Genomic DNA, 27,120 nt, shown 5'->3' with positions numbered 1-27,120 from the left:
AATTCTTGCTTTTTAATGTCATCTCTAACGAGATGACCTAATAAAACCAGTCTTGATGTCTGTACGTCCGTCCGTACGTACGTACGTCCCCATTTTATTCTTCCGATTTTCTTGATATTTGGTATGTGGGTAGATGTCGATGAGGGATGCACAACGCTATGACCTTTGACCCGATTGAAGGTCAAGGTCACTCCAAAGTTGCAAAATCGTCCATTTTCAAAATCTATCTCCTCCGCCGTTTATGATCTGATCTTCGAAATTCCTTCGGATTCTGATAACATGGAACAACATCTAAATTTGGTCAGACCGGTTTTTAAAAATTCGTCCTGTCTTCAAAGTTGGGAAAATCGTCGATGTGATACGGTCAAAACAGAGATGACCGTCACCCCCAACCGGGGGTAATTTTTCTTCTCTTTCATCACTTTTACTCTCTATTCCTCTCTTCCGTTATCTATCTGTTTACGGAGAAGTTAATTCTTGCATAAATTTTTTCTGTAAGGCTCACTTGGCTGTGCCTGGATGGGTTTGAGGGTTGTTGAGTAGCGGCTGAAACCCCAATCCTATCCCGGTTCCTCCTGATGACTCCATGTTTGCCCTTTACTTCTTCGGGTTCCTTCTTGCTCTTCCGTTTGATTACCATTGACTTGTCTCCTCGACGTTTGATTCCAGACACAGCTACAAACTGTCCGATTGGTGCTTCACCCACAGGACATTATATTACAAAGTGCTCTGTCCCTCGGATGGATGTTAAGCTGGCTGTCCCATCTGGTATATGTTGGTGGATGGTAAAGATCCCACGTTGTCTTTTGCCAGGAGTCGGCGAGTTATCACCAGTACCCTGAACAAATTCCAAGCTCTTGTCAACGTCAGGCCTGGGCCAGCCAGTTTGTGATGAAGGCTTGGAGCAAATACATTCCCAAGCCAATCCCAAAATAAGTTTTGATGAATTGCTGCCATTAAAGTCGTAGTGCTAATCACTGTCATTATCTATTTATTTTCATTGGTAATTGGTTCATATATTTATTTGAATAAAAATTAATGTTGTGTAAATAAGCAACTGTTCTATCGTTTTTTTTTGTTTTTTTTTTTGTATACATACTTAAGGCTCATGGAAGAGCTAGTACACTAAACGGATCAGGAGAAAATGACCAGCAGAGCCAAAGACAGAGGGGGGGGGGGTGGGTGGACAAACACTGGGTATGGGAGGAATAGGGGGAGCAGGAGAAGATGCATGGGGATTGACAAGATTGATACAGAAGGATACCCTCAGGAGGGAAATCTGGAAATTTGTAAGGAGTAGGGATTGCAGTGAGGTTGGTGTAGGGGGGGTTAATTAGTTTTAATTACTTTCTGAGCAGCCAATTCTCCGAATAATATAGATTGCATTTCCTTGGTGAAGAAACGTTTTGCAGTCCCTTGTACCACAAATGCTCCTGCCATTCTCACTCGCATAACATCGGGTACCACCCATACCATCTCGAGGTGAATATTTGCGGACACAAAGGTCACATAAATATAGAAGGCATGATTAACATGAGTTACACTAGCTAGCTTCAAGCACGTCCACTTTTACTGTTCTTCTACCCTTAAACATTTGCCTAATATACCAGTTTGTCTGTTTGATTGGGGAGAATCGGTCACACCCTCTGCGTTCTCTCTAATAAATACATTGTATTGTATTCGGTGAAAATTCAGGAAGACTATCTGCTATGTTTGAACGATTTGTTCTATTGTTGTTTCGCCAGATGCTATCTCTACGAGATCTGATGCGATTTCGGGGACGGCCTGTTGTGGAGAATGTGGTGTGGTCGCTGGCTCAACAAAGTGCCTTGGCTCTCAATAGGTTGGACCAACTTCCAGGTTTGTTCATGTCAATTAAGCCCCCCATTAGTGATGCATCTTACAACCAAATGGCAAACATGCCTTCAGGTGGCATCCAAACTGAAGCAATAAATTTTGAATTACATTTTTGAAATCCTCTCACTTGGGGAACTCGTTATTTTTATTTATTTCTTTTCACAATGTTGGCAAATGGTGATTTTATCAAACCAGAATTTCTGGAATTTTCGGAAAAACCATTTGAGGGTCTATGTTAGAAAACATTTGTTCCAAGTATTTGAATGACTCGTCGTCGTCGTCGTCGTCGTCTCAGTGTTGTCCTGCAGTTCCTGATCACTCCATCACAGTTGATAACTATACTTGGTGCGTGCATGCATAAGGAATCCGGACAGATTTAATTGCTTGTCTAGCTTATTCATGTAGTATCTGCCTCCACCACGGTCTGTGAGAGACCATTCCAACCTTCAACTATAAGGGCACTCGGGAGAGCGCATACCTCCACTATGTAATGCCTGATCCACGAGAACATATCGGGCCCAATACATTTTTTGAAATATCATGCCATATAGTACTATATCGTTTTTGGCCCTATCTCTCCATGGTATAGAATAACTTTAAGCAAATAAAAAAATTTATCCAGATCTGGATTCGGATCTTCACCAAAATCGAATCAATTTGTTCTTGCTACATACCCAACATGTCTACCAAGTTTCATCCAAATCTGTGCACAACTTTTAGAGACATCATGCTATATATCATTTTTTGGCCCTTTCTTTCAATGGTGAAGAATCGCTTTTAAAATTCCAGTATTTGGATCTGGATCTTCATCAAAGTCTAATCAGTTCGTCCTTATCACACAGCCAACCTGTCCACAAAATTTAATCCAGATCCATCAACAACTTTTTGAGACATCGTGCTATATATCATTTTTGGCCCTTTCTTTCAATGGTGAAGAATCGCTTTAAAAATTCCAGTGTTTGGATCCGGATCTTCTTCAAAATCTAATCAGTTCGTCCTTGTCACACAGCCAACCTGTCTACAAAATTTCATCCAGATCCATCAACAACTTTGTGGGATATCGTGCACACAAACAAACAAACAAGCAGTCATAGACTGGTACTTACGAAATCGTCAACTTGACCTCTGACCTTGTCTAATAAAAGCTGTCTCTAGAGAAGGTAGCGACGCAAATCAGAAGTTTCTGCGATGATTCTGTACAAAACCATTAACTTCTTCCATTCTCGAGTTACTGCGGATTAACGTAACGCAAAAGGTCAGACTCGACGTCCCCCCCCAACTCGAAAGGACGCCTAGGCGAGCGCGATGACGTCAGCGCGCACACGCAAAACCTTTACGCGACTCAACGACTCATCTGCTCGAGCGCGCTGCACCACGTGACGACCCGTGACGCGTCGAGTGAAATATTTTTTATACAATCTTAAAACGTCTCCAAAACATCCGATTTTTACCAGAATTTCGACAACCCAGTTTTAAGCGTCCTAAGCGATCGCAAAAAACGAAGACAAAATTAAACTCGAAGTTAAAACGAACTTGTAACGTCGACCGAAGCAAAAATACTCCATTTCTCCACAGGAATTTACGGAATTATTTAATATTATTTTATAACACTGATATTTTAAAAACAGCCACAACTCGACGAATTGACACACGAATTCCGCTGAACTTACCTCGATCTTCCAAACTCGCGCTCCGTCAACAATACCTGTGGTAACTTTTCTCGAGTTATCATGTTTGACCTTGACCTTTGACCGATTTTGACCAAAATCTAATCAGCACTAGCCACCACCCTCCTGAATCACATGGTGTAATTTGACATTGGTGGCTTCTTCCGTTCTCGAGTTATCGTGCCTACAAACAAACAAACAAACAAACAGTCATAGACTGGTACTTACGAAATCGTCAACTTGACCTTTGACCTTGTCTAATAAAAGCTGTCTCTCGAGAAGGTAGCGACGCAAACCAGAAGTTTCTACGATGATTCTGTACCAAACCATCAAAAATCGGATATTTGACCTCACCGTGACCTTGACCTTTGATCGATTTTGACCAAAATCTATTCAGCACTAGCCATCACCCTCCTGAATCACGTGGTGTAATTTGACATTGGTAGTTTCTTCCGTTCTCGAGTTATCTGTACCAAACCATCAAAAATGGAATGTTTGACCTCACCGTGACCTTGACCTTTGACCGATTTTGAACAAAATCGAATCGGCACTAGCCATCAACCTCCTGAAGCACGTGGTGTAATTTGACATTGGTAGCTTCTTCCGTTCTCGAGTTATCGTGCCTACAAACGATCAAACACAAACACACAAACACACAAACACACAAACACACAAACACACAAACACACACAAACACACACAAACACACACAAACACACACAAACACACACAAACACACACAAACACACACAAACACACACAAACACACACAAACACAAACAAACACACACACACAAACACACAAACACACACACACAAACACACAAACACACACAAACACAAACACAAACACAAACACAAACACAAACACAAACACAAACACAAACACAAACACACACAAACACACACAAACACAAACAGATGACTGAAGTCATCAATATATTTCGTTAGTAACAAACAGACAGAAAAGGGTGAAAACATAACCTCCTTCACCTTTGGTGGAGGAGGTAATAACGCCGTACACTGAACAATGTGACTCGGTGGTTTCGAGGTATGATTCTCGCTTCGGATGCGAGAGATCACGGCCAAGCCCATTAAAAAATTTTGGGCTTGTTCTTCAAAAAGGTGGGACACTGATGGACACCAAGACTAAACGCTTAATGCCTCCCGACAGGAACCATAATAATCCTGCTTCTCACGTTTAATCAGGTATTCTCTTTGATGAGTTTGAGCAGATGACCTCTTCTTGCTCTGTACTCTGCCATGGAAAAGTGTTCAGGTGACTTGGTGACTCTGACTGTGACTTGGTAAACCAATTATCATGTCCCCACATCTCCTGAGACATTTAAACATGCTGCCAATGGATTGCCAAAGTCTGTCTTGATGTGTGTATCTTATTCTCATTTGTATGCAGCAGAAGATTACAGGGTATCATCATTGGCTGAGGGCACGGCTGCATTGTTGATGTCCTGCCCTCTGTAGATTATGGCAGGATTAGGGCAGCTCGCCGAATCTTCGAGGACACCGTGAGATCTTTAACACACAGCAACTAATGCCAGCAGACGGAACGCTCAGTTTAATGCCCATCTGAGAGATGGCACACACGTTGATGAATCGCCCTGCTTGTGGAACACTGGGATGTCAGTTTATTTATCTGGACCAAAAATCAAACTCGGGTGAGACAGCTTCGAGGCGAGTGTGCGTAATTTTAGGTCATCCTGCCAGCATGATTATGGGCATTCTCAAAGCTCTTGCACTTGTTCAGTTGCTCTCTTCTGGACTGTTCCTTCTTTTACCATTTTCCTTGAATTTGAGGTGCCACAAGATATTGATGCTACCATTTTCCAGTTGTAATCTCGTGGGAGTCTTAAAAGAGGAGTGGGAGCATTTTCCTATTTAGCTAAGTGAATGTTTTCTTCATGATGCCAAGTATCTGGTATGCTTTGTTGACATCTGATGTAATTTGAGCTCCTTGTTTATGACGACAACCCTCCCTTTTCATGTGTCCACTTTGCAGTTCAAGTCCTTGCATACTGTGTGTGGTGGTCTACCTCCCCCTTTCCATGGTCAATGTACAATACTTTGTATTTATCCTTGTCAAATGGAAGTTGCCACCTTTCTGACATATTTACCAAGCGATTGAAATCACCCTGAAGACCTTGCGTCTGATCTACACTGCATGCCGGGCTGTAGGGCTTGGTGTCATCTGCAAGCAAGGATACCATGTTGGTAACTGTGCTTGGGAGGTCGTTAATGTAAACTAACGAGCACTGGCCCCAAAACACTTCCTCATGTGATTCCATTTGGAATGGGGGATCATGCAGAATATGCTCCATTGGCAATACCTCGCTGCTCCCTGTTCATCAGAAAGGCTCTGATCCATTGCACGGTTTTTCTGAATATTCCTTAAGCTGGTGATTTCTTCAGGTGGAATACTATCACATGCTTTTTTTTTTTAAAGTTCAGGTACAATTGGCTTTCCCTCATCCAGCATTCTGGTCCACTCTTCACAACCCAGAGCAAATGCATAGTGCATGACCAACCCAGCATGAATCTATGTAGTTTCTTCCTTTTTTTGTTTTTGTACACAATGTCGAGGCTCGTATGAGAGCTAACACACAACGCACAGCAAGGGGGGCATGACACAAGAGAGGCGTGGGAAGGACAAAACAGTGGGGAACAGAGACATTAGTAGATCTGTGGAAGGGAGAGGGATGGGGCGGGGAACACGAGGTATACAAGATGGACATTACAGGGACTTTCAGGAAGGAAAGCAGGAAATTTGAACGAGATGAGTTTTAGGTGGATTAATTGGGGTAGAAAATTTTATGGTTTTGGAAGGGGAGCATAAGAGATGGTGGTGAACAGCTGTTTTGAAGACCTGGAGGGAAGAATGGGGTTGAAGTTTATTACAGAGGTGGGAAAAAATAGGAATGTAAGAGCGAAGGTGAGCAGTGATTCTTGATTTTGGTAGATTCAACAAAAGGGGGTGTCTAGCGTACCTTGAGCACCCTGCGGAATTATGATGGGAGACAGGTCACAGACAGAGCGGGGGGGGGGGGGGAATGAGGCCGCAGAGGAGATGGTAGAAGACAGAAAGACCACCGACCAGTTTGCAGTCTGAGAGCAAGAGACCCAAAGACTCAGCTTCATCATGGGAGATACAAATGATCCTAAGTGCCTTGGTTTCCACAGTGTGAAGCCAAAAAAGGTGTGAGGCGGGAGCACCAGCACAGAGTGGAGAGCAGTACTCCATCAGGCTGTCGATGAACGCTTTTTATGTGGTCAGCAGCTCAGGTGTGCCAAGGAAGGACTTTGCATGATGGAGGATTCCCTACTTCTTAGGTAATCTCTAATTATATCCTACATCATTTTCCATGGTCTTTCTGGTGACAGAGGTTAGGTTTGCTTGGTCGAGAGTTGAATGCAATTTGATGACTTCCTTTCTTGAGAATCGGTCCTATACTTCTTCCAATCTGTCGGGAGTATTGATTCATCCATTGCCTTGTTGACGATGACAGATCATAGGTCTGAAATGGTTTCAGGATGAGTATACTTGTTTGCATTTAAGTTTCATAACCTTTTCTTCACTTCCTCAGCTGTTATCCATATTTCTTCTGGGTCTGGTCCATTATACCAATGAGGCATCACCGAAACATTTTGGGCATTATCTTTTGTGAACACCTTTCCAAACTACTACTACTACAACTACTGTTCATATTGAACTGGATTAAGCGTAGCCTTAACCGCTGTCATGCTCTTATCTCCGTGACTCATCCTACGCCTAATTCGACTGGTGGACATAAGGAATACATGTGCATCCTGTTGCAAGCAGCAGTCACACTCCTTTGCCAAACACTGCTCTCATCAAGCAAAACACAGATGGGCCTCCCCATCTGGATTAGCATATGCTGGAGACACACCTTCACTGTGTGCTGGACCCTCTGTCAGTGCATCGTTTCGCCTTCATGCTGCCGCAACCTGAAATATTCGTTTGCATTGGAAAATAATCCTGCTACAAAGTGATTAATTGATTGAATATGTATGATTGTTGAGACCTGATGCTTTGTCTAAAGCTTGTGCAATGTTATTCTTGTTAGGTGAAGAAGCAATGTTGTTGAACTTCTGGGCCAATTCTCAAGCAAAGCTGACCTCCAACATCATGTCGTTCTCAGTCCTTCCTTGAAAATTCTGAATCACAAGTCATCACAGCCTACAGGGCCTTCATCCATAGCTCAGTGGGGTCATGCTCTTCCATATGAGCTGGTCCTCCAGGTTAATATCGGTCTCTCTTGCATTGTGTTTGAATCTAAAGCACTCAACGTTATTGACATCTCCTGAAATGAGGCTGAAGTAGAAGATGTTTCTTTGACATCACAGTTCGGTTGGTGGTCTCTGTTTTTACCACCTCTCCTTCAGTCTCGTTTCACCCCCTTCAACTTAAACCCCAAAGATTACCCCTCTGACCCTACCCAGATCCTCCAAGACTAATGTATTCTTTGAGTAACTCCTTCATCTTAAACTCCAAAGATCTAGGTTTTCTTCACTCTTCCTCTCCTCTGTTACTCTTTTCGACCATTTATGGGGGGAACACCTTTCTGAGACTGTTTAATCTCACTCTTCCTTCCAGGACTTCAAGCAGACGGTTCACTTCCAACTACTGTCATCAACCATCCACAAAAAAATGGAACCTACCTTTTATTGGTTCACGAAAAAATAAGTGACCACTATATTCGTTATTGTTGTGTGTCTGTCTGTCTGTTGGGTCGTCGATGTAGTCGAAAAAAAAAAAAATTCAAATTTTTTTTTTAAGAATTTGTTCTACCCTTATAATCAGTATTTCTGTTTGGGTAGTCGGTGGTTGAAAATTTTTTTTTTTCAAAAAACATTTTTTTGAAATTTGTTCCACCCTTATTAGCAGTATTTCCGTCTATGTTTGTCTGTCTGTTGGGTAGTCTATCTCGTCGAAAAAAATATTTTCAAAAAAAATATTTTTGAAATGTTCTACCCTTAGTATTTCCATTGATATGTTTGTCTGTCTGTTGGGTAGACGATCCAGTCGAAAAATAAAAAAAAAATGTGAAATTTGTTCTACCCTTATTATCAGTTTTTCCGTCGATATGTTGGATTCGCTATCTATGCTAGATATCCCTTATTGTCGGGTTTTCCGTGTTTGTCTGTGTGTATGTGTGTCTGCAACGCGAGGCTCCACAGCACGAACCAGCGAACCGATTTCGATGAAACTTTGCCAACAGGTGCCATATTGTCTGGGAATGTGCTCATTTGAATTTCGTGGACGTGGTTGATGAAAAGTGGGAGTGGTGTAGGAAAGTGGGCGTGGCTTATGAAAAATATTGTGTGGCTCAGGAGGTGTGGTCAAACAAGAGCATTGAGAGGTTATTGGGTTTTCCGTGTGTGTGTGTGTGTGTGTGTGTGTGTGTGTGTGTGTGTGTGTGTGTGTGTGTGTGTGTGTGTGTGTGTGTGTGTGTGTGTGTGTGTGTGTGACGACGCAACGCGAGGCTCCACAGCACAAACCAGCAAACCGATAATTTATTCATTTACCGAAAATGATTCCACCACCCACACACCACCTCCAATTATTTATTTATTTACCATTTTGGATTCTCCTCCCGACACACCACCTCCAATGATTTATTTATTTACCGTAAACGATTCCCCACCGACACCACCTCCAATTATTTATTTATTTACCGAAAACGATTCCACGACCCACACACCGCCTCCAATTATTTATTTATTTATTTATTTACCGTAAACTATTCCACGACCCACACACCACCTTTAATCATTTATTTATTTACCGAAAACTATTCCCCACCCACACACCACCTTATTTATTTATTTATTTATTTACCGAAAACGATTCCCCACCCACACACCACCTTATTTATTTATTTATTTACCGTAAATGATTCCACGACCCACACACCAGCTTTAATTATTTATTAATTTACCGAAAACGATTCCACGATCCACACACCACCTCCAATTATTTATTTATTTATTTACCGTAAATGATTCCACGATCCACAAATCACCTTTATTTATTTATTTACCGAAAATGATTCCACGACCCACACACCACCTCCAATTATTTATTATTTAAAGTGGGCGTGGCTTATGAAAAATATTGTGTGGCTCAGGAGGTGTGGTCAAACAAGAGCATTGAGAGAATGCACAAACCAGCACAAACCAGCAAACCGATAATTTATTTATTTACCGAAAACGATTCCATGACCCACACACCACCTTTAATTATTTATTTATTTACCGAAAACAATTCCCCACCCACACACTAACTTTCATTATTTATTTATTTATCTAAAATGATTCCATGACCCACACACCACCTCCAATTATTTGTTTATTTACCGAAAACGATTCCATGACCCACACACCACCTTTAATTATTTATTTACCGAAAACGATTCCCCACCCACACACTACTTTTCATTACTTATTTATTTACCGAAAATGATTCCACGATCCACATACTACCTTTAATTATTTATTTATTTACCGAAAATGATTCCACCATCCACACACCACCTCCAATTATTTATTTATTTACCATTTCTGATTCTCCTCCCGACACACCACCTCCAATTATTTATTTATTTACCGTAAACGATTCCCCACCCACACACCGCCTCCAATTATTTATTTATTTACCATAAACGATTCCACGACCCACATACCATCTTATTTATTTATTTAACGTAAGCGATTCCACGACCCACACACCACCTTTAATTATTTATTTATTTACCGAAAACGATTCCACGACCCACACACTACGTCCAATTATTTACTTATTTTCCGTAAACTATTCCACGATCCACACCCACCTTCAATTATTCATTTATTTCCCGAAAACGATTCCACAACCCACACTTCGCCTCCAATTATTTATTTATTTATTCACCAAAAACGATTCTACGACCCACACACCACCTCCAAATATTTATTTATTTATTTACCAAAAACGATTCCACGACCCACACACCACCTCCAATTATTTATTTATTTACCGAAAACTATTCCACGCTCCACACACCGCCTCCAATTATTTCTTTATTTACCGTAAACGATTCCACGACCCACACATCACCTTGAATTATTTATTTATTTACTGAAAACGATTCCCCACCCACACACCACCTTGTTTATTTATTTATTTATTTATTTACCGTAAACGATTCTACGACCCACACCACCTTTAATTATTTATTTATTTACCAAAAACGATTCCACGAACCACACACCACCGTTAAATATAATTTATTTATTTACCATAAACAATTCCAAGACCCACACTCTGCCTCCAATTATTTATTTATTTACCGAAAACTATTCCACGATCCACACACCACCTCCAATTATTTATTTATTTACCATTTCTGATTCTCCTCCCGACACACCACCTCCAATTATGTATTTATTTACCGAAAACGATTTCCCACCCACACACCACCTACAATTATTTATTTATTTTCCGAAAACGATTCCCCACCCACACACCACCTCCAATTATTTATTTATTTATTTACCGAAAACTATTTCCCACCCACACACCACCTTCAATTATTTATTTATTTACCGAAAACGATTCCTCGACCCACACACCACCTGCAATTATTTATTATTTAAAGTGGGAGTGGCATAGGAAAGTGGGCGTGGCTTATGAAAAATATTGTGTGGCTCAGGAGGTGTGGTCAAACAAGAGCATTGAGAGAAGTGTGTGTGTGTGTGTGTGTGTGTGTGTGTGTGTGTGTGTGTGTGTGTGTGTGTGTGTGTGTGTGTGTGTGTGTGTGTGTGTGTGTGTGTGTGTGTGTGTGTGTGTCTGCAATGCGAGGCTCCACAGCACAAACCAGCAAGCCGATTATTTTTTCAAATGGTAATCCTTCAAAAATAGCGTGTCTATTTACCATCATTTTTTATGAGGAGTGCCAGTTGGCAAAATACGCAATTGGAAAAATCTTGCCAGGCAGAGGAACAATTGTATGTGAACCAATACGTCTTGGCAATGAATCTTCATCGGTGGATCAGTCAGAATGAAAAGCATCGTATCCAGTGCTTTGATCCAAGCGAATCCCTCGTCGCCTACCAGCTTGTCTGTCTGTCTGCCTGTCCCTGTGTTCGGTCCAGTGCTCCGTTAATACAATGGCGATTTCGATGAAACTTGGTTGGCAGGTTCATACCATGACCTTGTTGTGTGCATATGAGAAACGTTGCTCTGGACACCACCGTTGTCTACCAACGGGACTGAAATTTTTGAAAAATCAAAAAAATTTATTTTTTGGAAAATAAAAAATCGGGCCATGAGCAACTGTGGGCAGTACTTTCAGCCATATTGTCAAAAATTTCCAGCCGGATCCTATGAAAGCTGTCGGAGAAGATAGACTTTGAATGAACCCTGGTCAAAAACAATAAAAAACGAAGTTAGTTATATCTCAGAGACTGAGTCAGATATACATGAAACTGGTATGGTAGGTTCATGGTATGTCCTAGTTATGTGTGAGAAAGAACCGTTGCTATGGACCCCTCCGCTGCCTAGCAACGGCCAAAAAACCTCTAAATGTGGGGGTATTTTAATGAAAAAACAATCTGCAGCATTAACCCTTGAAGCTAGAATAATGAATTTTCTTGTGCTTCATCCTCAGGTCATTCCCCATTGAACGGGCCCATCGCGTCAGGTTCTATTGGGTAGTCGATTACCCATGTCCGCCTACCAAGCTGTTTGTCTGTCCCGAGCATAACTCCGTGGGTTTTGATCCTATCCTGATAAAATTTTGGTGGGAGGTTTAAATCATGATCTAGTTGTGTTTTCCTGAGAATGGGCATGGCGCGCCCATTATGGGCGGAGCCACGCCCCAAAAACATGTTTTTAGGGGGTAGCCAATTTCAATTTGCATCTTCTCTGAGGGGGTTTGTCGAATCTGACAGGGGTTTTGGTATTTGGTTATCCCAATGGCACCTGCATAGCCCCAATGAGCTTGATTTTTCATTTGCGTCCCAAGGTCAAGGTCACGAAATTAGAAAATTGCGAATTTTGACATAAAAATCGTATGACCGCCCCAACTTTGAGAGCTTGGATGACAATATTTTTATGCATAATCTTGAGGTCATTCCCCACCAAAAGTCTTGAAACCATTTTGCTCTATCTCGAACACCTTGCCCGTGGTGCCCCCTTCAAGTTTGTTTTTACGCTGATTTCATCAAAGTCTGGTTAATCCGAGGAGTGTGAAATGCCATATAGCCTATATGACATTGTATTGTTCCTGGAATGTTGCAGAGGAAGTTTTGCACCAATGGTCATGATCCTTGACTTTTGACCTTTAAAGGTCACAAAGGTCAAATTTTCAAAGTTGTGGGAATCGAACCGGGTTTTCGACCTTTTTCGACCAACTAACTCCAATAAGCTATAGCACGTATCCTGTTTCCTTATTTTAAAGTCAACATCATTGTTTTGTGACCTTTAAAGGTTATGCAAATGTCAATTTGTGAAAGTTGTTGAACGAAACCGGGTTTTCGACATTTTGCAGCTAATAACCTGTCACTCGTACCACATCATGTTGATCATTTTTATAACTTGGTCAAACATTATCACATTGTCTCATCCTTGACTTCTGAAATGATCCACATCATCAAATACCGCTCGTGCACCATCGCCGTCTCCAGACTTGTCTAATACATACTCATGACAACTTCTTCGCTTTTTGAGGTGATTGAAGAAGAGTCTGCCTGGTGTTGGCTTAATGGTTAGAGTGGTGGGCTTAGGATCCTAGGATCCTGAATTCAAATCCCCCTTGGCTGTTGAATTATTGCCAGGTGGGGTTGACTCTGCCTGTCATCGTTCTGAGGTCGGAAAAATGAGTTTCAGCATGCTGGTATCCTGTGTCGGATCAGCAGAATGCATCAGCGTGATCAACAATTTTGCCTGTCAAATCCATGTGTGCTTGCAACGCCGTGGCAAGCATTTGGAGCACATAAGTTAAGCACAGTCAGTCCTGGCCTATTCAAGGTAATCTGTGCCCAACATTGTGCCATTTGAGTGATAAATTAAGATTCTCTGTTTCTCTCTCTGTTTCTCTCTCTGTCTCTCTCTGTCTCTCTCTGTCTCTCTCTGTCTCTCTCTGTCTCTCTCTGTCTCTCTCTGTCTCTCTCTGTCTCTCTCTGTCTCTCTCTGTCTCTCTCTGTCTCTCTCTGTCTCTCTCTGTCTCTCTGTCTCTCTGTCTCTCTGTCTCTCTGTCTCTCCCCTTCCTCTTCTTTCATTCCACTGCTTATTGTGTCCAACTGTGGCCCCACGACATCACTGTCAGTTTGTTGCCTTTTTATCACCTCACTCTTATGTGAGCCTCATCTATTATATTGTATAAAATGGCATTCCTTCAGTGACAACATTGCTGAGTATGAAAGTTCTTGTAATTCCAGCGCAACATCCTCGATCTCAAACACTGACCTGCTCGCATCATTTCCTGCACCTGAACAGCACTCTCCTTGTTTGAATTCATCGATGATCGATCACTGTCGTATTCCAATCTTTCTCTGGCATCACAAAAATATGCAAAACAGTCAAATATTTCAGAACCAAACGCAAGTCATCTTCTATAGTTTATCAGTCATCGACTGCTCATACCCCAACATACATGTCCAGATATGCCCAGATAAAAGGACACTTTCTCAAAAGAAAGGCTATTTACAAGTAATGCCAGCTGCACATATTTACAACTTTATCATGTACACGGAGCTTGTATTTTAATTATTCCTTAAATTGATTGCCACACTTATTTTCACAGATTTTTCCCGATCTAACAATTCTCATATTGGGTGTAGCATTTCTCAAAATATTTTATCAAGGAAGGAACTCATTATTTGCAAAATGGGAATGGAGAAGAGCTTTATTTACATCATTTAAATATTTACTTGAAGACAAGGTATTGATAATCTTGCAATATAAACCAAAGCCAAAATCAAACAAATGGGAATTAAAAGCCATTGAAATGCACTTTGGGAGACTAGGTCAATCAAAAATTTTTAGATGTTAGAGAAAGTTGGCTCGTACATAAATATCTGAAACAGCAAATCGTAACAGTTGACCTCAAGGCTTGGTGTCTAATCGGATGTATAACCTTTTAAATGGCAATGTTGTTGTGATGTGCTTTGTTGTAATTGGCATGATAGAAATCGAACAGCATAACAATTTAAGGTTTGAGTGTATAATCATAGGCGCTGCTTTCATAAAATATGCAATTGTGTCTTTTGAGCTCCACATGTCTGCCATGATTTAACAAGTAGTGACATTTTATACCTCTGCATCTGAAGGCACCGGAGGCATTATGTTTTCGGGTTGTCTGGCTGGCTGTGTGTCCATCCGTCCGTGCATGCATGCTTAGCGCATTTTAATTACCGCAATAACTTGTGAACTGCTGAAGGAATTTTTTATTTTTTTTACAAAACTTGGTACAAGTATGTACTATGATGTAAAAATGAACAGAATAGATTTTGGGTTGAAAAGGTCAAAGGTCTATGGTCATATGTGTCCTTTAATTGAAAATCCTTGTTACCACAATAACTTGTGAACCACAAAAGGGATTTCAACCAAACGTTGCACAAATATGGACTGTTACTAAGATGAACTGATTCAATTCTGGGTTCATCAGGTAAAAGGTCATGTGCTCTTTGAAAATAATTTTGCAGATCATAACTCGAGTTGGAAGCATTTGATGTTTTCTCTCTTCTACTTATCTCTCTCCCTCTCCCTCTCCCTCTCTTGACCAGTAATTTTTCATGTGATCTTTAACTGAGATCAAACATATCTAACATGGGCGGAGGCACATACAGTCCCTCATTTGCGTCAAATTATATTTTTAATATTCCTTTCTTGACCATTACAAGGGATGTTCAAAATATCCTATGATAAAGATACTCCCATCCATCCAAGATATGACCACCTGTTTTTTAATTGATGATGTGCAAGTCTCAAAGTAACATGCTGACAGGCTCAGGAAGGAAATAGGCTCATGGCTGTCATGTAGTCATGGAGGTATGACTGCTTTATCCTTAACATCATGCATTCCATGTTACTGCAAATATAACAACAAATTGACATGTGTGCAAGGGGTCAATAAGAATCAACATCTTGTTCATGAAGAGTTTTTGTTTTTTTATTGGAAATTTCACATTTGAGTTCAGAGTTAAATGAGATATCATCACATGAATTCCACCTAACATGGTGTCACTCGTCTTTTAAATATATTCGTGTATGTACTCTCTTTCACTTGTGATTTAAGTTTCAAAAGTTTTATTTTATTTCCACATTTCAATTTATTACAGTAAAATAAAATTTCAATTAAATTCAAAAGAATGTTTTGGTGTTAGACAATGAAGAAAAAGATGGTTTTCTTAAAAAAAAATACAAAAAAACCACACCCGTGTCTGAAGGAAGCGGTTCAGTTTGACATTTTCAATATGAAATAGGCAAAGCTTAGAAACAAATGAGACCCTTTAGAATTATCCTTTGGAATTATCATTTAGAACCTTTTAAAATTACCCATTTGAATTACCGTTTAGAACCCTTTAGAATTAAACATGGGTTCGTTCTTCATTTTTGATGGACGGAAGTTTGGATGGATGGATGGAAGGACATAGTCAAATATTGAAGTGGCTTCATTGCTTAAAAAAAAAAAGTATGATGCAAACAAGTAGTAGGCACAAACAGATTGTTGTATAGTTCATTTCATACATTTTCACGTGGAGGAACGTCATGAAAAGCAAGCTTGTAGAATTTAGGTCCCCGGAACAAATATTAGTTAATAATTGAAGACACATAAATATAAATGAAAAAGGGACAAAGGAGAAGGAACAGAAAAGAAAAGAAAAGAAGGAAAAGGGGGAAAATGGTCTGAAAATCGAATTATGGCCATTATTTCACACATAGAAGTTGTAGTGTTATTCTAAATATGCCTGTTAAATCTGAGGTGTGAAAGGAATTCTACTGTTTCAATGATTAATGAATTAAACAGAATGAAATTAATATAAATATCTTTAATTTTTGTCTCATCCATTCAAGCTATATTTATTTATTTCCCATGCAGTTCTAAAGAATTGCAGAATTTATTGCTGTTAAAAATAAATGTCATAGTTGCAAAGAGTTCTTCTAAAAGGTAGATTAAAAATTGGCCTGTCTTATGGAATAATTGTGGTATTCATTATTCTTCATAAGCATACTTGTCAACACCTGTGGCAACTCATTTCAATTCAATTTAAACATCAATTCTACTCAATGAAACAGGTATAAATCATTCACTTTAATATTCCTATTTTCATGAAATAAAGTATCGCTATGAGAAGGTATTGCAGTATTACAAATCATTCTCATTTACTTTCTTTGAATTGATAAAATTTTATCTAATTGGTCTTTCGATGAGCTGCCCCAGGTGAGTATACCATAGTTTAAATGAAGTAGAACCAATGTGGAATACAACATGAATAACACAGAGGAAGAAAAGTGTCATTTCAATTGATTAATAACACCAACATTTCTTGAAATAATCTTCCACTTGTTGTCAATATGGGGTTTCCATGACAGTTTATCATCAATTGTTGGACCAAGGAATTTGGTACAAGAAGCTTTGGTTATATTTACATAGTCTATCTTAATATCCCCTGGGAATGTAGTTATGGAGTTACTAAGCAACCTGTAATTGGGCTGTAAATTAAGTGACAATTCATTAGCTTTTATCCACTCAGAGATGGATTCCAAAATATTCCATTCCAAAATAATAATAGTGAGGAAAGCATCTGGGTCTCGATGGGAGAAGAAAAGATTGCATCTTTGGTGAAAATAATAAAAGAAAAGGCATTAGTTGACTTCTAGAAGTTGTTATTCGAAATAATTTATAACAAAGGTCTAAGGTTGGACACACAAAGTGTTCGTGAGTTATCGCTGGCATCCTGAACAAGTTACAAATTCCTGCTCTGGTTACTTTGGGAACGTAAAGGCAAAGCAATCTAGTGTATTGCTTACCTTTAAACTGCTTCGGAAGTACCAACACTGTCAGCAGAGTTTGGACATAAAAAGAAGAAGAAGAGGAGGAGGAATGAGGTTTTGATGAACGTTTTAAAGGGTTTTTGAAAAAGTAGTTTTAAAAGCACAAAATTTGTTCTGTTACATTGTTTGCCATATCCCTTTGATGTGTTTCGAATGATTTTGTAACCTTTTGCACTTCTACGAGAGGATGTTTAAGATTCCTTTTAATACATTAAAAAAGTAAGCCATTGTGTGCTAGTGCCTTGGTCCAATTCCATATTCTGCTGTCTATTTTCCAGAAGCCAGTATTTAGGAGTAAGCTTTTTTTATAATCAACCCTTCCCTTGCTTAACGAAAAGTAGAAGGCTCTCACTTTTAGGCCATGTTATCATATCTTAATAAGTCACTATTTTTCACCAACCACTTAGAAAAAAACAGAATAATCAACAAAATATTCTATAATGCAATTGTCAAAACCAGTGGTGCCATAAGATCATCAAGAGTTCTTCTATTTGTATGAAAACAATAAACATATAATAAAAAATACATTCAAAGTTCAATTTAAAATTTACTCGGCATCATGAAATTCGGACCATTTAGCGGCAATGCAATTCACTGCATAATCATGAGAAAAAAAAGTTTGCACTGCAAACAATAACTTGAAATACACAGTAGAATCAACATGAATTCGAGATTTCTGAAGTTTTAACCTCACAATCATAATTGTGTTTGATACATTTAATCATTATAAATAAAAAAAAAAGTTGTGGGTCAAAGATCACCTTGTAGATCATGATCATAAAGTGCAGAATTGAGAAATGAAATGAATCGTACAACCAGACATTCAGACACTACTCTGTCCAGTTTGATGAGTTCACAGGTGTAGTTCAATTTAGGTTGTTTATTCCTTGTTTGTAGACTGACTTTAGTTTACTTATCTTTGATCCTTGTCGACAGGCGTTGTGTTTGTCTGAGGTCAAAAGCTATTGAGGCTAGTCTTTCTCTTTCTTGTTTCGTCTTTGCTGGCAAGTCGGTCAGAATTGACAGGTACTTGGAGTGTGACTGGCTGTACCTCATGACCCACTGTTGCCACAGCAAGAGAGACAACTTGTGTTTAATTCCTATAAAAAGTGCAATTTCACCTTTTTATAAACTTCAATATAATTTACACCTTTTGTTTTGTGTTTCATATATGCTTCACATAATATGCACTAAGAATTAATGGGTCAAAATAAAAATTTATAAACGATTCAATTCATTTCCTGACAAAAGTTCTATGCTGCCAAGGCAGTTCCTGGCCATGTTTTATGCTGGGTGGTTTTCCATTGACTTCCTTGTAGACATCTCAGGAATTTGTTCAGCGTGCTAGCATGTCTACTCTTCGCAAAGGACACCGTGGGATCTTTAACGTTTACCAACTAATGCTGGCAGACAGGATGGCCAGTTTAACATCCATTCGAGGGATGATGTACAAATTGATGAATCTGTTTATAACGAGGCTAACATTCAAATCCAGGTTAGACAACTCAGATGTGAGTGTACATACTTCTGGGCTATCCTACCAGCCCAGTAATTATTAAGCTACTATTTATTGAAGATTGTAATATAGTTTTTTTGTTCTGCAGCATACATTTCAGCGGATACACTTTTTGTCAGTCAGAATGGAGAAGTCAATTTCACTTACATTGACCAGCAAGGTGAGGAAGTTTCTTTCACTTGAAATGTCATGATGAGCTATGAATGTCATCATTTGATTTATTTTTTTGAAGAAAACCCGTCCTTAAGTGTATTCTTGAATCGGGGCAAAATTATATATTTGCATTTTTGGAGTTGAAAAACAGATCAGGATGTAACAGGATGCAAAAGGAACAGCAGAGAGAGAGAGGGGGAGAGACACCAACAGCAGAGTTGAAGGCCTTGGTAGAGGGAGACAGACAAACAATGGGTGTGGGGAGGAATGGGGGACTGGAGAGGATGCATAGGGTGGATGAGCTGGATACAGAAGGAAACTAGAAGGGCACTTGGTAGAGCGCATACCTCCACCACGTAATTCTAGTTGTGCCTCTGATTGCAGTAGCATATAAAAGATATTTGGAACATGCTGGTGCAAAGCACTGTGGAAGATCTGGGTGTTCCATGGCAAACTAGGAGGGCACTCGGTAGAGCACGTACTTCCGCCATGCAATGCCTGATCCACGAGAACATATCGGGCCCAATACATTTTTGAAATATCGTGCTATACAGTACTACATAGTTTTTGGCCCCATCTCTCAATGGTGAAGAATAACTTTTAAAAATTAAATAATTCTCGTTTCCAGATCCAGATTCGGATCTTTTCCAAAATCGAATCGGTTCATCCTTTTGACATGCCCAACCTGTCCCCAACATTTCATCCGGATCCGTCCACAACTTTTTGAGATATCGTGCTGTATATCATTTTTAGCCTGATCTCTCAATAGTGAAGAATCACATTTAAAATTCGAGTAGTCTGATCCGGATCCGGATCTGGATCTTCATAAAAATCTAATCACTTCGTCCTTGTTGCACACCAAACCTGTCTAAAAAATTTCATCCGGATCCATCTACAACTTTTTGAGATATCCTGTACACAGACAAACAGACAGAAAGGGGTGAAAACATAACCTCCTTCCCCTTCGGTGGCAGAGGTAACTACAAGGAGGGAAAACTGGAAATTAGGAAGGGGGGGGGGTTTGTGTGGGTTAACGAGGGTAGAAAAGATCATGTTTTTTTTATTGGGGAAGATATGAGATGGTGGTGAACTTGAGACCTGGAGGGAAGAATGAGATTGAAAAGAATGTCGAAGGTTTCACAGGTGGGGAAAAAGAGGAATGAATGAGTAGTGATCATGGATTTAGGTAGTTTCATGAGCAGAATGCGGTTCATGGTGGACCGTGTGCACCCTACAGAAGCCTGCGGGGGGGGGGGAGGGGGACTAAGCAAGGAAAGAGTAAAGGGTGCAAGATGAGAAAGGAGGCGGTAGAAGACAGAGAGACCATTGACTTGTCTGTGATGGCGAAGTGATAGGTCCACACACTCGGCTTCGTCGTTGGATATTCCAATAATCTTGAAGGCCTTGATTTCCACGGCGTCCATCTGAGCAAGATATGAGGCAGAAGAGCCAGCCCAAAGAGGGGAGTCATACTCCGTCAGGCTGCGGGTGAAAGTCTTGTTGGTGGATAGAAGTTCAGGAGTGCTAAGGAAGGACTTTGCACGACGCAGGATGCACAGTCGGCAGGCGGCTTTGGAGGCCAACTTTTAAATGTGGTTTGCCCCAAAAAGATGATGGCTAATAGTGAGACCCAGGAGTTTGAATGAATGAACTTCCTTAAGAGGATTGTAAAGAAAGTTGATGGGTGGTGGGGAGCAGGGGGGTTGCCAGATGGCTTTTTCTTCAGAGAGAGATCGTGAGAGTGTGAGATTTGCCAGGATTGAAAGACGTATTCCAAGTGTTTGGCCATCTTGTCAATGTTTGAAGATAGGGAAGATGCTGCAGCCTGCCTGTGTGAAGGATGAGGGATGTCACAGCACACGGTGGAGTCATCAGCAAATCGATCAAGAAGATTTTTCAGAGTCAGACAGATCATTGATGAAGATCAGGAATAGGACTAGAACCTGAACATTGCCTTGGGGCACTCCAACCTTGACAGGGAGAGGAGATGAAAGGATTCTGTTGAGAGCCACACATTGGCTACGAGAGGAGAGGAAGTCAGGAAGCATTGGGTGGAGTTGGCCTTGGATACCATAGGCAGAGAGATTGAGGAGTGAGGCAGGATGCCATACTGTATAAAAAACACGAGACACGTCCAGATTAACGGCCCTGATCTCATGTCTGACATTAAGGGCCTCCATCCATTGTTGGGTGAGTAGAATCAGCATGTCCAAAGTAGAGAGTCCTCATCTGAATCCAAATTGGTGATCTGAGATGAGGCTGTTCGGGAAAAGGAAGGATTTCATATCAACTCTGTGATGATGGATTCCATGACCTTGCTGATGATTGGAAGTAGGTTGATAGGTCTGTATTTAAGGTCATCAGTTCTTGCACCTTTGTGGAATGCAGTGATGTTGACTGATTTCCAAGTCAATGGAAGATAACCTTGGGTAAATGATAGGCTGAAAATGACAGAGCAAGGATGTGCAAGAGCAGCAGATCATGTTTTTAGGACACATGAGCTGATGCCGTCCAGTCCAGTAGCAGAGCCAGAGTCGAGGGTTGAAAAAAAAACCTTCTCCACCTTCTCAGGAGCAAAAGACACAGAGTCCAGGAGCAGTTGGGTACGACAGGGAAGGATGGGTACTGAGAGCGAGGAGTTGTAGCCATAAGATTTTGAAGCCAACGCAGAATTGAGGCATTCGGCCTTTTCACGAGTGGAGTCGGCTGTGGTGCCGTTTGAGAAGAGAGATGGGATGGAAAGGGAGCATATTCCAGAAACAGACTTAACAAGGCACCACCAGATTTTAGAGGAGGGAGGCGAGTTTCAAAGTTCATTCTTTAGGTTTGATAGATGAAGTTTTCTGGCTCTCCTGAGAGTGGACACACACTTGTTCTGGACTTTTTGGAATGCACTGAGATTGCCTTTGGTTGGATTTCCTTTCCAGGAATAGAAGGCGAGTTGTTTCAAGGCAACTGTCTCACCACGGGATTCAGTGTACCATGGTGGAAAGAGGGGTAGGACAAGTGGAGAGAGAGAGACAGACAGACAGACAGAGACTGGTTTCTATGGAAGTATTCCTTGGCTGAGTTAACATCGGGGCAGTGGATATGGGAGACCAGTCCTGAAGAAAGATGGTTGCTTGCAGTCCTTGCCAATCTGCCTGAATGAACTTCCCGACTCACCGGCATTGAGGCATCTCTCTGAGAACAGGCAGACAGATGTTAACTCTCACAAGCACTTGATCAGATGGAGCAGAGGAAGAGCAGGAGAGATTTGTGTGAAAGTTAGTCATCACCAATTCCAGAAGGGAGGATTTCCATTGGGAGAAATCCGGGATGGAATGGTCACAGATTGAGTCAGTCCCATGGAGTCACAGAAGTCCTTTCCTGAAGTGCCGTGGCTGGTGAGAGAGGTACCAACACCCAGCCAAGTTACATGGTGACAATTGAAATCACCACATATGAGGAAGAGAGAGTTGGGATGAGTGGTTAAAAGTTGGTCATTGTTGTCTGAGAGAGAAATCTGGATGGAGTGTTTATTTATTTCCTGCTTTTCTCTTCTATCCCCCTCCCGCAGCAAAAATTATGGATTGAATAATGCATTATTATTAGTCAGCACATTGTAATCAGATTATACTCACATACAATCATTGCTCACCCATTTACCCCACCTCCCCTTCCCCACGATTTCAACTCTGTCGTGTGAAATGCTGTGACGCATTCACATTACATTAACATTACAAAAGAGGGAAGGTGGGTGGGAAGGCAGGAAAGCCCACTTTTATTTGCTAATCAAATAAAAAAAACATTCAATTACCCAAATACTTGCGAACGACCTTCGTCAGACTATGGTTACACCAAAGTTCTACGCGATGATCACGCGCTGCTGCATTGTGTGATGTCATCATGTTGGATCACCATCATGTTTTGTTAACAAAAGCAATGTCACAACTTTTGAGTCATCCTAAAAAAATAAAGATTGCGGGCTTCCAGTCAAGAGAAAAGTGTGCATTATTTGGCCTCTGTTATAAACATTATGCATGATCACGACAAGTTTATCATCTTTATAGACATCCCGATTCACATTGGTGGAGAAAAGATCCACGTATGAATGCAGAGCACCAATATCGATTGTTACAATGGATATCACCCCCATAAAAGTAGGCCAGTTGATATCACGTTCTATGCACTAAATTTGTGTACTTGTATAAACTAAACCACAAATGTTAAGCTTGCAAAACATACTGCTGTTCATGTGTGCGCCAAACATCAGATGAGGTTGATCCGTACTTCATCGCTCCCGAAACTCAAGAGCAGACCACCATCTCTGAAAAGGTGAGCTACTACCATGATGCACAAACACTCAAGACCATGCAAATTCTCTTTGAAGTTGAAGTTTATGACAAAATTTTGGTTCAGTTGGGATGGGCAGATGTAAGTAACATTTTATGGGCAGTGATATTGTTGGTGTCTTATTTGATGTAATAAAGTCTGATTTCAATTTGACCCAATCCTTATAGTCCTTATGATTTATAACTCAGAAACCCCTAAATAGCACAACTTAGTTTGAATAGAATAAATCATTTGATTATCGGTTACATTATAGTGGTAACTACAATGCCACTTGGTAGAGTGCATACCTCTGTCCATAATCCGTCCATAACGTTTGGAGATATCATGCTGTATATCATTTTGACCCTATTACTCAATGGTGAAGAATTGCTTTAAAAAAAAAATTGTATCCAGATCCTCACCAAAATCGAATCAATTAATCCTCGTCACACACCCAACCTACCACCAAGTTTTGTCCGATTCAGAATCCGATAACTTTTTGAGTTATTCTGCTCACAGACAGATAGACGGGGTGAAAATATCACCTTCGTCCAACTTCGGTGGCAGAGGCAATCAAACGAATATTCACGATTGTTCTCATTTTCAATGTCATAACGGAGTAATAAGTTGTCATCTCGGTGCTTTTTAATGAGTGTTTGAATGTAAAATGCCTGCAAGAGTAAAAGTTCATTTGTTTTTCTTTTCGTGTCCCATCATGGCTGCCAGTCATGCATCTACGCAGTTGCGCGCACATTGGAAGCGAGCATCAATGCCAGTCTGAGGGAAGCTAACCCCCCGACGTTAACAGAGCGCCTGCGCCTATTCCTGGTGCACATGTCTCAGCCAAATCCCGGAGCACGGCCGTCTCTCCGTGATATTCTCCAGGTGAGAGATCCACTCCCCCCTGCTCCCTGCGGATTTGTCGTCATCCCAATCATCGGATTTACGTCTCTCTGTGCATAACAGATGACGGTTTTGAGATGCATTAAAAACCTCTTTTGATACTACACCATTCCTTGGTGCTTAAAGTATCAAACACACATTTGTAATGTCATGATTACATCATTAGTGCTAACCTGTTTGTTGGAGCATGCTGTGTAGCGTCATAAGCTGGATTTATTCCAGGATTTTGGGTTCTCTTTTTTTTTTAAATATCTTTTTTTTTTATCCTGCTTCCAAGAGAAATTCATGATAGAGCTTTTTATCCATTGCTGGGTTAATATAACGGCTTGACTGAGTATCAGTGTCCATAGCAGCATTCTATATGGAGATTTGAGGATCCTTTTACTGATGGAGATGCATGGGAAGACGAGGCAGGTGGTGGTTTGACCTCAAGTTTGTGAGGCCCATTGAATCAACAGTTTTACGCATTAATGGCTCATAATCTTTAGAAACTTCCTGGGGGAGTACAGAGAGATATGTGCTGATCACCACAATGGGGATACTACTGCTTGAGTGCTGACCAGTCCTTTGATGGAGTTTATAAACTATGTTTATAGTGATGACTATACATAGTGTTTCTTTCCAGATGGTGATGTGTAGATCTCACTTCATGCACTATACCCGATCGGGAAAGCATGTGAGAGGAAATGTGACTTATCGGATGAGCACTTTCACAAAGCATCCGTAGTGTCGGAGAGCATCAGATATGATGCCGTCATGGTTTAGAGCGTTTGGAACACAGACAAAAATGAGCAAAATATAATTATAAACATGGAGCTATATAACCAAAGGTATTTCAAAAGGCCGAGGATTATGGGGTTGAACCTGCTATGAGGAGAAAGAATTGTCTTTGTGAATAAGGGAATGCCTTCATTAGAAGCTAAGTTTTGAGGAGGCTGAAAGGAAGAAGAGAAGTGGCGAGAACATTCGAGTCGGCAAGATGTTGGCGCCAACAAAACTCATAAAATACCCAAAAGAATAGCAATCAAAGTTTTGGAAGGCGGCAAGTTCCTGCCCTCGACAGTTTTTTGGGGAGTTCCAGAGTTTCAGGAATGGGGGATGAGGTCAAAGGTACACGGATTGTGCGGCGGCGGGAGTGGTGGCGGGGGGAGAGGGTCTTGCCCCACCATTCATGACAGAAGCATCTCGTCTCACCTTGCTCATCTTTTAACATAAATCACAAGGACCTGTTTGGTGTTGCTATTTGACCACATAGCTCATGATGATGGTATCCCAGGTAAAAATTGTTAATAATTTTGTGCTGATCCCATATCGTGTGCTGATTTAGGAATGTCCTCATAATCCATGCAAAACTAGGCGATTGTCTCCTTATGTCCTTTTCCTGCACATGATATGAACAAGTGCCTGCATGAATATAATGAAATCCCTGTTGAAAAAAGGACATTTTGAGACGATGCCAATCTATGCCCAGGCTCTGGCATTTAAACCCCCATGTGGTAACAGCATAGTAAGGTAACTGTTCCTATAAAATAATGAACAAGAAATCCTTTTAGAACTTGATTTAATCAGTTTACCAGTTACGAAGGCTTTATTTGTGACTCAACACAGTCATCTCTGAAAGAATGCTTGTTTTTCCTGTGATTTTTTTTTTGTTTCTTCCAGGAAACCTCCAGGTATCAGTGTCAAACAGGTATCTTATCACAAGATATCTTGAAGATAGTTTTCACAGAGGCATTGCAACGGATGGTGAGCACATTTTGCACCGTCATCAGTGATATTTATCTCGCATCTGCTGCAGTGCTACATGTTTGCCTTCTTTAGGCCTGTGTTAACGTAGAGAACCAGAGCGGCACTCGGTAGAGCACATATCTCTGCCAGGCTGAACAGTTTAGGTTTTGTATCCCATTGATAGACCGGATCTGCATCCAGACCTGAGCCAAAATCTAATCGGGCTTCTTCTTGTCACTTACCCAACTCATCCACCTAGTTTTTGTCATAATCTGTCTATAACTTTTTGAATTGTCATGTTCTATATCGTTTTTGGCCCCATTTCTCGATGGTGAAGAATCGCTTTCCAATAAAATAAATATTCTCCAATCTGGATCCGGATCCAGATCTTCAAAATCGAATCAATTCTTCCTCGTTTACACACCCAACCTGTCCATCAAGTTTTGTCTGAATCCGTCCATAACTTTTTGAGAGAGACACAGACACAGACACACAAACAAACAAACAAGAAAGATGTCACACGTAGCATGAAACTTGTAAAATCCAAAGAAACAACACCATTCCAGGTTTTGATTGGTGAACCAGTTCATTGACCAAATATGCAAATTCTGTTCCACATTGTTGGAGTACCCAGTCTCTGGGTAGGTGGAGATTGCGCATTACTTGCTGAAAAAAAGTAGTCTATATTGCAAGAAGATTCCATAGGTGTTTGTGTGGTGTGCATCTAAAGGGGTCTAACTGGTCTCCAGGTCTAAGGTGTCCAGGAAGTGTAAAGGTCTTAAGGGGTCTAATCTTCGAAACAGTATTTTGCAATAGTAGTTCGGGTCTAAAGGGGTCTAATGGGTCTAAAGGTTGAAGGGGTCGAAGTGGGATAAAGGATGTAAATTTCTTCAGGAGTCGAAGGGGTC

The 27,120-nt window shown here is 40.7% G+C and overlaps 1 protein-coding gene across 7 annotated transcripts in view; it reads left to right on the top strand.

Moving 5' to 3' along the window:
• KNDC1 (kinase non-catalytic C-lobe domain containing 1) overlaps positions 1–27,120 on the top strand; it is a 178,206-nt gene that overhangs the window by 46,958 nt on the left and 104,128 nt on the right. For all 7 annotated transcript variants that reach the window (XM_085848504.1, XM_085848506.1, XM_085848505.1 and 4 more), the window contains 5 exons: positions 1,746–1,860; positions 19,203–19,274; positions 23,523–23,584; positions 24,308–24,466; positions 26,147–26,230. In XM_085848504.1, coding sequence (XP_085704630.1) covers positions 1,746–1,860; positions 19,203–19,274; positions 23,523–23,584; positions 24,308–24,466; positions 26,147–26,230 — 492 coding nt within the window. The remainder of the gene's footprint in view (positions 1–1,745; positions 1,861–19,202; positions 19,275–23,522; positions 23,585–24,307; positions 24,467–26,146; positions 26,231–27,120) is intronic.

This window comes from Eptatretus burgeri, chromosome 12 (assembly GCF_056783735.1).
Source record: "Eptatretus burgeri isolate ZD-2024b chromosome 12, Ebu_testis_v1, whole genome shotgun sequence".
Taxonomy (NCBI): Eukaryota; Metazoa; Chordata; class Myxini; order Myxiniformes; family Myxinidae; genus Eptatretus; species Eptatretus burgeri.
Note: the sequence above shows the minus strand (reverse complement) of the source record. Positions and strands in the feature narration are given on the sequence as shown.